A 19,686-nucleotide genomic window follows, 5' to 3' on the forward strand; every position below is an offset into this window, starting at 1 on the left:
AAGCAAACCTGGGTTTTAAAAATACCTTACTTAAGGCATATTTGAAATGAATGTGAAAAAAGTTTCCTCTCCTCATAGCAGTTCTACAAGAACTGGGTTATTACTGCTTTTTAGATTCACATTATCAAGATATTTCCAAAATGTTAGAACTTTTGTTTGCTATTTATAAATTATTCTTACATGCTGATTCATCCACTGTGAAAATAATTATGATTTAGCAAGGGACACTCACTTATGAATGATCTTCTAAACTGATATATAACTCAAAGAGTTACAAATCAAGGAACCAATTCTTTGAGCCTTGTACAGGAATGCAATCCAAAAAAAAATAAATCTTATTGTATTTTTTTCTTTGCTGGAGGACAAGAAGCCTGCACCTCCCTGCATGTTTGGGCAAGCCCCCAAAATTTATATAAATACCAATTTCACAGTCACACCAAAATGAATATACGAGAAAAAGGAAACCTCTGAAAACAAATGAGTCACTGTCAGTGCACATGCAGAAACTGCACAAGCAGAGATTTCATAATGAGTACAGTAACTGAAGAGTTTAAAGTGAGTTGAACTTGAGTAGTTTGTATCTCATCTGAATTTCACATAATAAGATGTAGGGCAACCATTCATGTCTATACTTCATGTCTATACTTTCAAAATATTCATTTCAAGACAGGTTTAACAGTTTGAATACACAAGAAATTAATATGTACCATCATGAGTATTACATTTTATGATAGAAGGATACCTATATGCAGCAGTAAGAAATGCTGATGAGAGTCTGAAAATGATTTTCATAGTAAAATTTGAACTTCCAGTAGAAAAAGATGGTGCCTTATGGATCACTTAATTTATACATCCCAGTATACCTAGAAAAGTGGCACTGGCTGAGCACCATACTGATAATTCTAGCAAGAATGGTTTACTCATGGCCAAAGCTGGATGAAGAGACTGGGAATGTATGAAAGGCTGGTGGTCCACATAAAATGGAGCAGAAAATGCCAAAATAAGGACCATTACGCCAACGCAGTTTCTTAATGATTGTGAAAAAGACTACAGTTTCATTTTGTGTGACCACTTATGAATTATGTATCTGTGATATTAGTAGTATTTGAGTTTATCTAAACAAAACATATTGTTACTGACAGCATAACCAAATTACAGCTGAATAATGTTATTGCTTTGCCACTGTTTACCTATAATTGCACTTAATTCGGTCTAGAATATACACAGTACAGGCTACAGTAAACAGAATTTCCTAGTTCATGTCAATGCTTAGCCCCAATATATTGCACTGCATAAAATTAAGTGCTGTTCTGCAATAGCAAAAGTATCCTCTAAAATAACCCCAGGAGCATGGGAATTCCTATGCAGAAAGCATCAAACATATAGATAGCATAACTACATTCAAAGAGAGGACATTAAAATAACTTGCAGAAAAACACAAATGCACCTGCTTTTATGCAGATTAAACACTGAGGACAGGACAGTATGTGTATTGTGGTAAACAACAGTTTATCATGTTGAAAAAAGAATACAAAAAACTATGCACTAATATAAATATCAGTCTGTTTTCGAAGATGAAATTTAAAGCCAGAATAAGCTACATTAATAAAGATGCAGTTTTCAGCAGTATAAAGTCTGTTTATTTTTATTTTGAAAGTTGAAGTTGTCTGACTTGCATATTCAAAATGTTAGCCTAATTACCAGCATAGTTACAACATACCAATTACAATAACGGTACTGTATTATACCCTGTGCCGTATTACAATGTAGTTCTAGAAAGAACAGACATTTTACTCATACATTTCTTTGTATGAACTTTATACAATTATTGTTTTACTCATCTGTGTACTATCTGTTACATTTTCAGGCATCAAACAAAATGGCTATGACAATTACAGTGTAATTGCCTATTGGCCTATGTGGTGGATGAAAAGTGTGTATCTGCTCAGTGAAAGAAAGAAAGAAAGAAAGAACGAACGAACCCTGGAACCAACCTAATTAGACTTTGTCAAGGGCAGATTCTGGCTGTTAAATCTGTTGGATTTTTTCAAAAATGTGACCAGGGCCACTGACGACAGTAAATCTGTGCACACAACATACCTCTATTTAGCAAAGGCTTTCAACACAATCCCACATTCAGGCATTACCAATAAACTTAGCAAACTGAAGGCAAACTACTTTGTTGTAAGATGGGTTGCCATCTGGTTCACAAACTGGACACACACTATCAAAGTGGGTGACTCCAGATCAACCAGCAGACCTGTCACCAGCGGGGTGCCACAGGGTCACTATTAGGCCGCCTACTGTTTTGTATATACTTCTCAGAAGTTCCGGTCAAAACTAAGGGGTTGTAGCTGACCAAGTTTGTGGACGACTGCAAACTGGGTGCAATAAGTGAATCCCCAAATGATGTCAGTATACTCCACGATGGTCTTACGCAGACCAGTGACTGGTGTCTTAGTCACGGTGTCATTCTGAATGCAAAGAAATGCATCATCATTCCCACTGACACAAACAATGTCCCTTTACACTGTCAAATCAACAATAATACCCTAAGTACCCACAAAGTGGTAAGGGATCTGGAGTCACAAATTGACTGTGACCTTAACTTTGACCACCATGTGTCTACTGTATTAAGGAAAGCTGTCTACATAGCACACTTGATTAGTAAAGGAATCGCTTCTAGAGTAAAGGACAGTATAACCCCTCTATACTCTGCACAAATCTGGCCCATAATTGAGTAAAGCACCCCATTCGGTATGTACCGTACAAAGCACCTGCAGCAGTTGGAGAGACCTCATGTGCCTTATACAGACCGACCAAAGTCCCTGTCACTATACTCTGTGTCATATAGACTTCTTAGGGGAGAATTATGCTTGGCTTACAAAGCAATCTCAGACCCAAACCTACCGAACTTGCTAGATATCCATAAATAAAGCGGGACTAGAGGTATCCATTCCAGGCACCTAAATATGGCTTGCGACTTAAATAGGACATGCTGGAGGAACAGATTTGTCTTCCAGTGACTGCCACATCTTTGGAATAGGGTACCAGTTCATGTGAAACAGAGCACCTCTATGAAACTGTTCAAGTGGAATCTGGACAAGTCGATGGAGCACTGTAAATTCTTACTGGGGATAGCGTCCACAGCCCTCTGGATATGGGCAGTCGTTACTAAATGTAATATTGGGTACTGACTAGCACGTCTATGGTATTACATTGGGATGAAATGGTTAGGCTTGAAATAACCTCCAGGTAGATAGCCTAGTAATCTCCGATGATCCTAAGAAAGAAAATAGAACCATGTATTATACCAAGGCACTCGGCAACAATGGGGTTAGCAGAGAGATTCAAACAGACCTTCAAGACATATAAGAAAGTCTAATGGTGTTTTTAAGAACTGATGCGTATAACACAGTTTCTTTTTCATACTGAGACAAAGGGACTGATTCATGAATTATATACAACAGATACTACTACCAGTTAAGACTTAGACCAGAAATGGCACTGGGCACTCTGAGTTCAGATGATGTGAATCCTACTAATACAGGCTGGGACAGTGTCTGTGCTAATGGGCCAAATGAAAAACATTAATCAGCTTACAATCCTGCAGAATTCTGCTGTGTGGCTAAGTCACAGTTTACTGCACACTGTCAAGGCCAAAGTGACCCAGTGAATGCTAAAGAAGCCTCAGAGTGCTTTGGTTATAAGCAGGCCAACATTTAAGATGATAAAAATTCAAGTTTACCTAATTCCTACAGCTGTATTAGGTAGATTGATGAAATGCTGCTATGTACTGTTGACTGTCCTGAATACCAATCTCCAGCTGTTGCAATAAGGGAGTATCACGTGTGTGGATTCTGAATTAAAGTGCTGATACAGCTTCCATCCTGTTATGGGTAAGTAAATGTCCATGAACACTATTGCTAGAGGCTGATGGCTACTTATACACATGATGCATGTCCTGTTATGTATGCCATCTCAGATTTTCATTTAGTGCAGTCTCCCACCTTCATGGTCTGCACTCTTTACAATAAAGAACTCAAAAAGCCAATGTCTGCATTATGGGTTGTGCAAACTGTGATGCTCATTACTCCCCAGCTGTTTCTCATGTTGATACCATTTCACTGTCCATCACCACACCATTTTCATGTCAAGACATCTATGGCAGGTGTGGCGGCTGACCATGAGCTGAATTTACTGGCCAGTGGGTAAGCTATATATTCAGCCTCAGTGTTGGTAACATCATTCACAATCATTTCAGTACATTACTGCCGTGTATTTTTGAGATTACGAACATAACCAAACAAATCCTTTTGATAGTCTTTAGCTTAAGTAGCTATTTTAGCCTCAGTTTTGTTTTTGGTGGATCTTATTAAGCTCCTGAGTTGTTTGCTTGTTTCAGTGATGAGGGCTCTATCATTCTAGGAAGTACTCCTCTTACATTTGGTTAAAATTTTCTTCATTTTATTGTAAAGCTTGTTGAAAGAATGGTCCCACCAAACAGGTAGGATAAGTTATATTGTATTCAGTGGACTTAACTAGGCTTGATGGGATTTGAAGCTTGTTAATGTATCAGTTAGGAATAGGTATTTTGTCTTGGAGAAATTTCTGAAGGTACTTTGGGTGGAAGGGGTCTCTGGTTTCAATTTTATTGTGAAGGAGGTGGCTTTATGATCAGACCTAACAAGTAACAAAGATATACAAGGGATGATGCAAGATGCACCCATACTAGTACCTGTACAATACTTGTGGTGTCAGTTTCGAAGTCTATAACTAGGCAGTTTAGATCACCTCTGAAGATGGTGTTGGGTTTAATACTCGGTGATCCCAGTTCCTATAGTTAGGTATTTTGGTTTCTTTTGGTCATAGAAGTTCTATAGCAGACTAATATATTGTACAGGACCTTTCTGATGGTTATTTGGATATGAGAAAGTTGTAGCACATCATGTAAATTCACCAGCTTTGATGTGAATCTTTTCTAGATGAAGACTGACACATAGCCACCTTTTTATTCCCTCATAAGTAGTAGCTGGTATAAGCATGTAGAAGGCATTATAGCCCTGCACAACCAGAGTGTTCTCCACTGTTTTAAACCATGTCTCAGTCACTACACAGACATCTACTTCATCCAGGCTGACAGGGGTTTCTATGGTGTAGTTTCTTCTTTAGACTCAAGGCATTTATCAGTAGCAGCTTCATATAACTTAGCTGATTAATGAAGTGAATTACTGATTCTATTCTTGAAGCAGTCTTTAATAGGGTGCATTTTAGATTTGTTGTAGTATTTCACATTTTTTTTCTTCTCTTGTTAGAGACTGTATTTAAGTTGGCAGATTACCAGGGTAGTTTGTTGTTAAACTTCCCATTATATTTAGCTGTGGATGACCGGTACTGTCTTCAAAGGCACAAAACTCATTTGTTTAAATAGCATCATCAGTGTCCCATCTGCTGATGTTGCAAGTGTATCTGGGTAGTTCATCACAGAGTTTGATGAGTTTGGTTGGTTTCAAATTCTGAATTCAAAATTATTGACTGCAGTGGATTTAAAGATTTTAAAAGAAAAGGTTACAAGTTTATAGTCAGACTTAATCGGGGTAGTTGGTTTGTTAACTTTCTGTTCAAAATACTTTTTTTTTATTATGTTTACAAATCTCTGGGCATACCCAGTTTGGAGGTGCAGGTGCTTCAGGTTTTTGAGGGGTAGTTGATATCATCCATTGCAAAGGCAATTTTGTTAAAATAAAGCTCCTCAAGTGCACCTAGGAATCTTATGTGGATATCAGGGACATGGCATGTGTCTTTTGACCGGTATACATTGATAATTTGTCTTGTTCAGGGAAAGATGGAATTTAGTAAGTTTAGTTTGTGGGTCTATGGAAATTTGTCTATAGGTGATAATGCATTTGACAAATATGTAAATGCTATTGCAGTTTCCATGAGACCTGAATGAGTGGTAGGTGCAAAACTGAAAAATGGAGAGAGGTTTGCCTTTGCGAGTAAGCTAGGTAACTTCACAAATATGTATAGATTTAAGTTACAAAACTGCCTCAAGATCAGCAAATGTGTTTACTATGTCTGGTGCTGAGAACAGTTACTTTGATGTGGTCCAATTTATGGTTGGAAATTGACAAATTGATATCTGCTATGTTGGGATGTCCATTAGCTGGACTCTGCATAAAAAGGGACTATGTGGTCAGCAAGCACTTTAGCCAGTATATAGAAGCCATGAAACAAGAGGTGCAGGCTTCCTTACTGACACAGGTCAGACTATTAGTCATCTCATCCCATCTCATGCTGGCACATACTGTGACCCCTAGACTGGCATAGCTGGTCATAAGTAATTTTTAATTAGATTTTTTTTTATTCTACAGAAGTATATATTTCTTTATTTTTCACTTCTAATATATCTCAGTAAACACACATTCTTGACAAATGCCATGCTATATCTCCTGGATATAATATTATAAGCAGAGACAGAATTGGGAAAAAGGGTGGAGGTGTAGCAATACTATTTCAAAATCATCACAGTATTGAACAGTTTGAATGTAAGTCTGTTAAAGATGTAGAACTAATTCTTGCCAAATTAAAGCTTAATTCCAATAAACAAATAATTATTGCAGGGGGTTATATCCCACCAGGCAATAACACCACTAAACTGGAAAGCCTATTAAACTGGATGTTTACCTCTCTCCCACAAGAAACCATGCTATTAGGCAACTTTAATATCAACTGGTCTGATTGCACCAGCCAGACTCCCTCTACCTACATTAACCTTCATGGGTTCATCCATATTATATCTGATCCCACTAGAATTGACAAGACATCCACATGCCAGTGCATCCTAGACTGGATTCTGCTATCTGATCCCACTCTGGCACAGCAATCAAGTTGTCTTTCTGAAAGTCTGAGCTACAACCAAGCAACGTACTTAATTAGGAATCGACCCCACCATACTCACCAGCCTATCCTCAGGGTACTACGTAACAAAAAATCCTTTAAACCTACTGAATTTACCAATGCACTGAAATGCTGCATTTGGACTCCCCTAAAACAACTAACTCTAGACAAAGCCATACAGTAGTTTAATTCAACCTTCCTAAAAAATATCACACACCCTCTAGAACTATTACAGTCAAGGCTAACTATGCCCCATGGCTAACAAAAGATACTAAAACATTAATGAAAGAAAGGGACAAAGCCTGGCTACAGTTTCACAAAATCAAAACCACTACCATGAGACAAAATTATCAAGAACTCCGAACAAAGCCAAAAAACAAATCAAGCTGGACAAAACTAACTTCTATAAATCCATGCAGGAAAAATATGCTCACAACCCTCAAAAATTCTGGGCTACAATAAATAATTTGCTGCACCCAGGAAAATCCACCACTCATAACCCTGTATTACCAAACAACCACAATAACATTCCCATCCAATTTAATACATTTTTTACAGAAACCGTCCAAGCCCTAACACCCAAAATAATATCTGTACCCCCATAACAATAGATACCCCTACCCATCTCAGCTCAAAAAAAACACCTCCAACTTTCCCCTCTCAAGATTCTGAGCGTTCGTTATTCTCGTGTCGACAATGTCAGATTCAACATTGTCAGCATTCGAGAATATAATATAAACCTGATTAACCATACTATGCTCCTAGACACTCTATCTACCCTTAACATAAGATCCTCCACCATATCTTGGTTCATTCAGTAACTACCAATTGGATCATCAGCAAGCAGTTCTATGGCAAGGCCAACTGTCCCCCTATTACCAGTAGCCATAGGTGTCCCTCAAGGGTCCATCCTCGGTCCGTTGCTGATCTCTCTTTTTACTAACCATATAACCTCAGCCTCACTCTTAGCCTCAGTAGTGCAATACGCAGATGACACCACTATTATATGTGCTGCCCCTACCCTAAATGAGCTTCAAACCATAACTAAAAATAATTAACATCAAACTGATTTTTAATCCCAAAAAGACAAAACTCATTCTCTTCAGTCCTGGGAAATCTCCCCCTCTAAACAATGACTTTACCATAAAATCTATAGATAACATAATAATCAACCCAACCACACACACACTAAACTGCTAGGCATAGAAATTGACAATAATCTGAAATTCGACACACACATAGCCCAAACAATAAGGAAAGTTAACAAAAAGCTTGGTCTCCTTTATAGGAACAAACAGTTCCTCACCAAACATACCAAAGTCACTATTGCAAGGACACATCTCCTATCGATCCTCCTTTATGCCTCTCCTATATTTACTAACCTATGTCACAGCAAACTAAACAAAATGGAATCTTGTTACAAGATTGCAAAATTTGCCACTGACTCCTCTTACAGATCCCATCACTGCCTTGCCCTCAGGCAACTTAATTGGCTTGAGTTACCACAGCTACTCTTACTCAACCAACACTCAATAGCACACAAGCTCTACTACCTTCCAGAAAAAAAAAATCCAGCACTTCAGCATTTAATTCATCCCTACACCACCACTAGAGCCTGAAGATCCAATGATCAAAACCTCATAAATGTCATCAAACATAAAAATGAAGCTGAGAAATCTCTCTTTGCTTGCTCCATCGCCAACATCTGGAATTCACTCTCAAGCCAGTTAACTTCTACCACCTCCTCCCTCCAATTTAAAAAACTCATCAAAACCCATTACTTAAATAACTGGCTTTGCCCATGCTACTCCCCCTGGTTAATCCACACACTGCACTGTTGTCAGGATTCTACCAAGATCCAGCCATTCCTCCCTGTCTCTCATTTTATACTTGTTATCCAGTGTTAAGACCATTACAATGCCAGTCGACCTATTTAACTTATGTAAGGTTCTAAACAGAACAGTAACCTTCCTCTAGTAAAAAAAAAAAAAACTCTCAATTTTTTTCTTTCTCTTTTTTCTTTCCAGCAGTAAACAACTTTCACTATTGTTACTACCTAGTAATTGTCACCTATGTATGACTGTTTGTATTCTTGAATGAATAATTATATACTCATATGTTTTCTTATTGTTATGTCCAGCATATATACTCATATATTGTCTTATTGTTATGTGGAGCTTTTCTCCCCGGGCCTCCACTGAAAACGGACCTGTGTCCAGTCAGACTTCCCCGGTTAACAACTGTAAAAAAAAAAAATAAAAATAAACAGATGCCATGTATCTATCTCTAATGGAAATAATGCAACATGCCAGATTATCAATATGAAATGCACGGAAATGTATTTGGTATATATGTATAAAAGACAATAGATCAATGTTTCTTTGAGATTTCTTAATAAATCATCCAGGAATTATAATAGAATACTTAGGTATAAAATGCACTTGACTGTTACTCTATCCTTATGGACTTCAGTACAGATCGGTGCTGAATTTCAACATGCCACATTGTCCCCTCAGTTTTGGTCATTAATGTTTGCAGTGAGAAAAACAATGCCTTTAAAAAAATGCATATGATTTTTACTTCTGATGTGAAGACAGTTCAGGAAACATACATTCTGGACATGCTGCATTCACAGTTTGAACAGGCATCATAAATCTACTGCTAAATGAAACCAAGAATTATGCAACATTTCTTACTGTCAATGTAAATTGATTAAAAACCCTTTATTTGGTACTTATATGTTGTGTCATGTTTATGTCTTCCTATCTTTATGCTTAATAGTATTTCAGAAAACTGTAACATTATACTGTTACATAGAATCATGAAAACATTTAGCGTTATCCTTAATTAATGAATTCATTGTAGTCCACTGCTGAATTCAACCATAATATTTTGCTTCAGTTATTATAAGGAAGTTTTGATCATAACATGTTTACAGTAAAAAGTTGCCTCTTCTGGAGAAATACATAACATTTTCATTTCTGATGTAATGACAGCTTGATATAGATATATTATGGACATGTACTGCATTCCTCATTCTACAAATATGACCCTAGTGGAAGTGTAATATAATACAACAATGTAGAACTACCAATACAGAGCAGTATCTCTGAACTAGTCTGACATTGTCTAGTAAATGTTTACAACAACAAAATTAGATACTCCATTATAAACTATTATTAGTTAGCCCTATAGGCCACAGTGCTGCAGTGGTTAGCATTGCTGCCTCACAGCATGAGGTTCACCAGTTCGCTTCTCGGCTGGGGTGCCTTCTGCATGTCCTCCCTGTGGTCACGTGGGTTTCCTCCCACATCCCAAAGACATGCTGTAGGTGGACTGGGCACTCTAAACTGGCCCTAGGTGTGAGTGTGTGCATGGGTGTGCCTTCTGTGGAAGGTTGGGCGCTGGGCTGGCAACTCAACACCGTAAAAACTCCACTGCCAATCATGAGTGGACAGGTGATCTGCTGTGGCGACCCCTAACTGGCAAAAAGCCAGAAGAAGATTAGTTAGTCCTATTCTGTGGAGATATAGTGAAACAGCCATGTGATGAGTTTCTAAACAACTGCAAAATCACAAATCCTGGTAATGCACTTTTCTCCTTTTTTTCCGTATGACCATTGGAAATGCTGAAAATTTTACTTTCAGAGGCAACTAAAAAGCAGCTTTGTCTTTTAGCTTCTAAAAGTTGCATACATTTGAGATTGTATGAGTTATGTATTCAGTTGAAGAGAAAAGGAAAATGTAAATAGCTGCTTTGAACTGAATGTAAAGATACACACAGTAGGGGCACCATCAATTGTAAGTAACCACATAAAAGCAAAAACACAGACTGGATATTAATTATGTTTTTAAAATAATGCAGTAATATTTGAAACCTCAGTCTAACTGCTTTGACTGTGAAGAAGTTATATGCATTTTCCCTAAAGACAATGGAGATTAGTTTTCCATGTAACTGTTTTTTATCCCTGACAAGTTAGATCACTGACCAGGAGTGCTCAAGTGGCAGCAGTAGTAAGTCACATTCAAATACAACCTTCCTCCCCATAACCATACCAAAGATAACCTTCTTTTGCATCCACCTGTGATGTTTCATTGAATGAAAATTAAAAAAAAAATAAAGAACACATTAATAAACTTCAGCTGGTTGCTTTTAGATGCATATAGCACCCCCCTTGACAAAGCATATCAATGTCCATTAAACAATTATCATTTAATTGTTCTTTATATTCACAAACAGCACTTCTCTTCACCCCATCCCAGTATAAGCCAGTTTCAGTGTGCACCTCTGGTGTTTGACTGTGCTGGGAATATAACAAATAATCCATACTAATCTATTTTGTTTGTAGTTCTTACTCAGACTCTTGCCCTAAATGATAAGCTAAATCAATAATCATTAAACAGTGAGCCTCTTACTAATATTTTGTTTTACATATCGGCTGCCTCCCCACCCAACTATAATGAAAGGCACTTTCTGTGCATGCTTCTGATGTTTGCTTGTAATGAAAGTGAAAGCTATAATGGCCAGTGTGATGTATTTCAACTTGTTGTTTTCAAAGATATGCAGTTTCCATCTCTGACTAGTTATGCCAGTGTTCATTTATTAGTAATCCTGCAACTGCTGTTTCAAATTATAAACAAAGTACCTACAAAAATGTGACTTTCTGTATTTACCTCTGGTATTTGACTGTAAGGAAAGTAAGAAAAATAATGGCAACCATATTGTATTTCAACTTGCTTCTATTACACACACCCAGTACTGTCTTAAAAGCCATAACAATGATAGTTCAATACTGATCATGTAATTGGCCTTTGATTTCATGTGCAGTCTGCCTCTCCTCCAATTCTAGCCCAAGATTGTTTTGTGATATCTCACACTGGTCAGAGAGAGGAAAAAAAAATAAAAGGCACAATAATATATTTAAATTTGCTGCTTGTATACACATGCACTGCCCATAACCTAAAAGTCAAATTAATGATATTTTAAAGAATGATTAAGTAAAGTCCGTTTGATTTCATACATACCCTGCCTCCCTATATACCATGATAAAAATTATCCATTTTATTCCATTTTAATGGCTTATCCTTTTCCTTAATTGACCAGGAATACAATTAAAGAAAACTTTGACAACAGTAAGACATATTGCAGTCAAATGCACAGACTTCTCTCTCACTCTCTGGCAGTTCCTTTTAATGGCCATTTAACTGTGATCAAATAATGTTCTTTTCCTTTCATATGGTCTGCCTATAATACTATTTTGCTTTCATTTAGTCTGCCTGTTAGTGTTCTCCCTTAGTTCATACCTTGATTTATGTTTGCCTGTGATCTAAGCAAAATGCCTAATGACATTGCCATAAAAAATTCATACAGACAAAAAGAGCTCACTGATATAAAAAACAAAAATATAATTTTCAAAATACCTATCTTTAGTCATTTGTCACACTTTCCATCTTGACTTTCCCATATAATCTGTTAACATTTCACTTGACACATATATTATTCTGTCTCTCCCATATTTATTTATTTATCCTTTGTTGACCAGTTAGTACCCTCTTTTCAGGGGATACCCAAAGTGGTATTTATATTACTAATGGAAATTTGGCCAGGTCATCAGAGAACTCCCCTTTTTTGATGATGACCATGGGGTCTTTAACAGCCACATAAGTCACCACCGAATGAGACAGATTGGCCCTCAGCCCTCAGTTTAGCATCTCATCTGAAAGAGAACACATTCAGGAGTATAGCACCCCCTTATGCTGCACTGCTATGTCAGCAAACCATCTACGTGGTGTTTAAACAGAACTCATAGCCTTCTGCACCATGTCCACCATTACCATTTCCTTATATCACATATTACTTTCTCATCATCTTTTTTTTTGTTATACAGCAATTATTCACAACTTTTCCAAAAACACCAAATAAGAATGAGTAAAATGTTATCCCACTTTCAATTTCTTTTTCACTCCCAACCTTACACTTCCCATACAACACCATGTTCACATCAATGTTTTCAAATATTTTCCAGTCATAAACATTCTGAATAATGTCTAAAAACCTTAATTTTTCTTACAATTCAAAAACCAGTGTTGTGATGTCTATTATATTACACATTCTTTGTTCTGTCATTTTAGATTTCACATTACTTTTTATCAGCAGTTTGTCCAATAATAAACTTCTCAGAAAATCACTTGCCTCTTCCTTATTGCTTTCTTGTATTTACCCCCATTTTCCCCAAGGATCAATATAATAATTTGCGTTCATTATTTGTATACCATTCTTTCCCTTTCATCTTTAATTCATTTATATCAATTCTCTGTATCTTTATTTTACTTTAATATTACTTCTCTTCTAAACCTTTTATTTCTCTTTTCCTTTTCTTACTTCCACTCGTCCACTTACCTTTATATTTTTCAAATAAAAATTTCCTAATATTGCCTTTTTCAGACACTTTTTAGCACTCAAAATAAATTTCTATAGGCTAAAAAAATGGATTTATTAAGTTCAACCCACCCTTTCCTTTTACATTATAAACTAGCCCTCTTTTAACTGGATTCAACCCTGATTCTCACAGAAAACCAAAACAGAGACTAAATAATTCAGTTTCCATACAGCTGGGAAACATTTACATACCACCTAAATATACTGACATTCTTAAAATCTATGTTCATAGAAGGTTACTAGACTAAAGGGCCTAGAGCCCTTACAAGCATAGCCATACTTATCATGAGATGCACCAATTGTCAGTGGTTAGGTGAGTGAAATTTACAGAGGTAAAGGTCTATGGTAGTTAATAATGACTTCCTCTGTGTAAGAGGGACATGGGCACCACCCCAGAAGTGAATCTGTGGTCACCTATCCATTGATCTAGGTTGCGTTTTAAGAGGGTCAGGGAGGGGCTATATTTCATGTGAACTGCAAACTTGTTCCAGGCAGGTGGCAGTCTCTGAGAAATAATTTTCTTTCTCTCAAGCATGATCTGTTCATATAAGAGGTTAGGTTAAGATCCCTGGAGCAAGTTTCCCTCATGCAGTTTGATTTATGAATGTGTAGCATTTCCGTCAGGGCCAGGTCAGAGACTGCCCTGTAAGCTAGACACAGGTCGTCCCATAGTGACCTGTAGGAGACAGAATACAGTGACAGGGCTTTTAGTCTTTCTGCGTAAGACTTGCTTTTTGTACCATGTAATTTCTTGGTGAGAAACCTCTGCAGTCTCTCCAATTATTGCAGGTATTTTTTACATGCAAAAGGGAGCACTGTACTCAATTACTGGTCTGGTGAGGGCCGAGTATAGTGGAATTATATCATCCTTAGATCTAGATGCAATGTCTTTACTTATAATACTGCTGTAGATACATGGTGGTCAAAGTTCAGGTTGCTATCAACCTGAGTACCCACATCACGTACCAGTGGGTCTACACTTGGGGGAGGGTGCTGTCTATAATGTAATTAGCAGGGATGTCAGCTTTCTCAAATGGTATAATAATGCTTTGTTTCTTGTTTTTTTTTTTTTTTCTCACATTTAAGCTTTAATCTGTGGCTTTGGCACCAATCACTTGTCTGCATTAGCCCTGTCTGCAGTATATTAACATCGTTGGTGGACTCATTGATTGTTCCGTATTTGCAATCATCAGCGAACTTGGTCAACCACAGGTTGCCCAAGTTTGCCCAACCTTCTGAGAAATGATTCCAAATAGAAAGGGGCCAAGCACAGGACCTTGTGGTATGCCACTGGTTTCTGATTTTTTTTTTTTTGCTATACATGAAGTAACCCAGTTTGACAGTATGTGTCCTGTCTCTGATCCAGCTGGCTACCTATCTGGGAATGTAGGGGTTAATTCTCAATTGGGAGAAATTCTCTAAAATACCTGAGTGGGGGATTGTGTCAAATGCTTTGGCTAGGTCAAGATAGTCTGTATGTGATCTCTTTCTCTCATCCAGGGCCTTGGTGACTTGCTCAAACACACATACCTCAAAAATCTTCACTTACTGGCACTGTAAAATGCTTTTATTTTGTCCGAATCCCCCAATAAAAACATTTCGTTATTTTATGATGAAGAATTCTAAAAGACATGGTCATAAATGGATGATAATCCTTCTCTAAATCTGTCCCTCATGGCATATTTTTGTCATGAAAAAAAAATCATGGCAGACATGATGACTCTGGGATATTGTGCTGCATTATGTGTGGCTACTCTGAACTGACTGTTGAGCTTGCTTTTTCTCCTGTGTTTATCACACCATGTCATAGCTAAAATAATCTAAAGGATCATTTCACTTAGTTAAAAACCCAATGCATTTTATTTACTTAGGTGTAATTCATTTCCACTTTAGAAGCAATTTTATTTTCTCCCTATTCCAAATTTTTTTTGTGTTAGCTTCATGACACTTATGTCTTTTTGGTTCTTTGCTTGGTTTCTCTTTCTCTGGTTATATCATCAGTAAAGGGGAGAGATGTAATGAAAGGCTTTTGATGGAGTATGACTCTAAACTCACTTTGCTGTTTTCCTAGAGAATAACTGCAACTTTTTCTGTTGTACAGCTTTGCATTCAGCATGGATGGAACCCTCCTCGCACACGTTTTGATGTATTACCCATGCTACTACAAGTAAATGGAGAAAGTCCAGAACTGTTTGAAATTCCATCAGAGATCATCCTTGAAGTACCACTAACACATCCTACGTAAGTATATAAAGATGAGTTAAAGTCAAAATATATTATATGAATACAAAACTGTTATGTACCACTCAGCTCTAAACAGCAACCATAGTATTATCTTATCCTTGGGGATAATGTATCAGTAAATCACATATAAGTTTAGGTATTTGTATTCTAAGATTTTTAGAGTAAAATAAGGAACTATGAAAGATGACCTGAGTTCATTTCGCAGTATGGGACCTGTAAGAACTGAATGGGACAGGGTAGGACTGAATAGCAAATGCCAGAACACCTACTCTGCAAAGTGGGACAGGTGTTCTGGTGACTGTTTAATTGCATGCAAGTAGAGGCAACTGGAGTGTAATTGGAGATATAGGTTTGACTTTACAAGCCACCTCCAGCAGCACTCATTAGCATTTGGGTAAGATCACTCATGCAGAGGAGGGCATATTAGGCCCTCACAGTGATGTGAAGGTCAACATTATCCTCCTAGGGGAAGGTTTACTACCTAACGGAAATAAAAACTCTGATGTCTGTGTAAATTACAGACACCAAAACTGACTCTCACCCTGTGGGGAATGAATTGGCTATTGATCACGGAGGGATGATGGTTAGTTCTATGAGTGGTCATGATTAATGTCTCTTACAATATAGACCCAAGGCATAACATATCAAATATCAAAGTCCACCAGCAGAGATCTCTGAACATTTTTTAAAATGATGCAATCAAAACTAAGGAGAAACAGCCTTCCACTAAAGTTTTTTTTCTAGATATAACAATTCCGAATTAGGAATCATGAGTAACAAGAGTTGTAAACTGTAACAGTAAATAATGTATTGATGTCCTAATGGAACTTTTCATACTAAAACCCACAGTCATGGTCATACCAGATGGCAAGTAGGTTTGTAGCATGGGATGCTTATCTATATATTTCTATAGTAGTGACCAGAACTACACTGTTGAGAAGACAAAGCAGGAATAAATGACAGAATCAGTGTTTTGAGGAGGTCTTCTTCAGCATTAAATAAAATACAAAAATAAAATTACTATAAGAAAAAAAAGATAAAATATATAGATATAAAGTGAGAACATGGGTGAAAGTTCAGACAAATATAAGAGGCCTGAGAAAACTGTACTACTAAGAGAGAAAGAACATAGCTTGCAAGGAGTTATAAACTGAACTAATGGACTACAGCACACATTTATAATGAAATAGGCTTTCACACACCAGCAGTAAAACACAAGAATATCACTTGTTCTACAAATTAGTACAGTGGATAAAGGGTATGAGGTGTCAGCGATCAGCTTCTTGTAGTCTAGAGCCCAGGGTTTGATTCTTTCCAACTCCATTTGTTTGCTGTGTGGCAGTGAACTAGTCATATAATCAGGCAGTGCTTTTGCCTGAAAATTAACACTTGTGTCCAGTGGTTTTACACGGTTAACAAAAGAAAGAAAAAAACACGAGGAATTATCATCATAATCTAAACAAGACAAACTGCATATTGAAATATATGTCTGGTAATCTGGGGCTGTTGAACTCAGTCTGAATTATATGGTACTGTCAAAGGAGACCATTGTGGTTCTTTGACATGCAAAGGGACTTGCATTACAGTAGCTGTTCTAACTCAAAATCAATCAATCAATCAATAAATAAAAGATAACATACTAATGTGTTCCAACAATTAGTGGACTTTACAAGAGCTGATTCAGCATCTTTACCTAAAGAAGAATGTTGAAAAAGTAATCACTTTTCTTAAGTCTTTTAAGATATAATAAACAGTTTTGTTATATAATTATTTAAAAATCCAAGCAAAATCACAAAGTGGAGGTAGTTAGACAGGAAAATAAATTAAAATTGCTGAGAATGAGTGAAGGGACATGGCCTGCCCACCTCTCCCTGGCAACTGGAAAGGGATCCACACCCTTAGGGGCACATCAATGATGGAGTTTCCTCAGTAAAAAATGAGAAACCGCAATTGTGCTTCAACTGGAGGGGAGGGCTATTTGAGAATAAAAGCCCATTAAATATTAACAAAACAATAAATTACCACAATTGGACAGGAAGACATTCAACAGTATTATACTAGTAGGTATTGCAACACTATAACTTTACATTGTGATTGACTAGAATATTATACTTCATCAGTTGTAATATGATATATTCTGACATTCATATTGCACATATATGAAGTGGTGACTGACTCCTGACTATTACACATTCAGGAAGTAATAGCATAAGAAATCAGGTTAACTCTACCAGTTATTGAAGCAATTTGACAGAGTGATTACTATAGCTGATACTTCATAGCAAGTGGCATATTGATCTAAATATTCACTGTCATGCCTGGCATTCAAGTTCAGCAGCTTTATGGACAGAGGGAAGAAGCTCCTCTTCAGTCTAGATGTTTTGCAGTGTAAGCTCAGAAGTACATGCCATAGGCAGGGTGAGTGGGATTGCTGATTATCTTCCTAGTCCTTCCCACACACCAAGTCTTGTGCAGATCATCCATGAATGGAAGTGAGGAACTAATTACTTTTTATGCTGTCCTCACTATGCTCAGGAGAGCATTGCGGTCAGAAGTTTTGCAGTTACCATGCCAAACTATGGATGTTATTTGAGAGGATGCTCTCAATGGTACCCTTTTAGAAGGCTTTGAGGATGGACTGAGACAGGTTTGCCTTCTTCATTTTCCATAGGAAGTGCAGACGTTGTGCCTTCTTCACTATGTGGCTAATATTAGTCGACCAGGATAGGTCATCTGAGATGTGCACCCCCAGCAACTTGGTGTTTTTGACTCTTTCCACTACCACCCCCTTAATTTCCAGAGGTTGATGTATATCCTATGTCTTCCTGAAGTCTACTATTAATTCTTTGGTCTTGCTTACATTTAAGGCCAGCTTGTTTCTGTCGCACAAGCTTATCAGATGCTCCACTTCATCCCTGTAGGCTGTTTCCTCACCATTTCTCACAAGACCTATAACTGTGGCATCATCTGCGAACTTGATGATTTTGTTGGATTCATGCTTGGCCATGCAGTTGTGCATCAACAAGGTGAACAGCAGAGGTGTGGTGACTTAAGTGTTATTTATATACTTGTGCAATACCCTAAATGGCACATTTTTATACATATAATGTCTGTAAGTATCTGTCCTAGTATTACTAAATAGTAGCTGTATGTATGTATGTATGTATGTATGTATGTATGTATGTATGTTTCTTAGACTGGGAACTAAGCAGTCTAATTTCATTTAGCTGTATAATGTGCATATCTAAAAGAGAATAAAGTTTACTTTGCCTTTGACTTGACTTTGATTATTGTTTTTACTCAGTCAGTGATCAACCAGATATTTTTTCTTATACTTACATCTTTGTGATTTATGTTCACCCTTGAGATGACAGGGATAGCATGTGAGATAAAATCTATTATTATTTTTATAACAATGCTGACCTTGATCAACTAGATATTTTTGCTAATATATCTCTGGCTTTGTCATTTGGATTGGAGTATTTTATTGTGCAATATCTTTTTTGTATGAACTGTGGAGGTGAAATAATATTACATTGCAATCAGACATCTTGGCTATTAACTGCTGGCTGAGGGTTAGGGTTGGCTGGATGAAAGTTTAAACAGTTTATAGAGTCACTATCTGGATTTGCAGGACCAGTGTGCATTTGTGAGATAAAATATGGATTACTTAACTGGGTACCTGCTACGCACAGAGTAGGTGTAATTGCTGTGGTGGTTGTCTATAGAAGAAAATGACTAGTTGCCTGCTGCTATTTGCTTATTATTTTGGCCTGCAGGACTAATGTGATTATGTGAAGCAAAATGTAATATTTTAATGTGTGGAAACTGTTTGGCACAAAAGTGAAATACATTACACAGTCATCCTGTTTTATCATAATCAAACATCTAAATTGTACTTAGAAGTGGCTTTAACTGCTTGATGGGGATTACCTGGATGAAAGCTACTGATTCTGTTTCACTTGCTCCGTTTAATGGTCCGCTCTTATTTTTTGAGCTATAAATGCATCACAGAATACTCAGATGTGAACTTCTGGGGGATGGTGGCTCCCACTCACCGAGGCTATTTATGTGGATTTTGACATGTCCTTAGAATCACCTCTA

At 37.1% G+C, this 19,686-nt stretch overlaps 1 protein-coding gene across 1 annotated transcript in view; it reads left to right on the forward strand.

Moving 5' to 3' along the window:
* The window catches only part of LOC122798558 (nitric oxide synthase, brain-like), a 638,878-nt gene that overhangs the window by 194,798 nt on the left and 424,394 nt on the right, over window positions 1–19,686 (forward strand). Inside the window, exon 7 of the mRNA XM_044067612.1 lies at window positions 15,440–15,579. Coding sequence (XP_043923547.1) covers window positions 15,440–15,579 — 140 coding nt within the window. The remainder of the gene's footprint in view (window positions 1–15,439; window positions 15,580–19,686) is intronic.

The sequence above is a fragment of the Protopterus annectens genome, chromosome 3.part1, assembly GCF_019279795.1.
Source record: "Protopterus annectens isolate FY-2018-M chromosome 3.part1, PAN1.0, whole genome shotgun sequence".
In the NCBI taxonomy this organism is placed as follows: Eukaryota; Metazoa; Chordata; order Ceratodontiformes; family Protopteridae; genus Protopterus; species Protopterus annectens.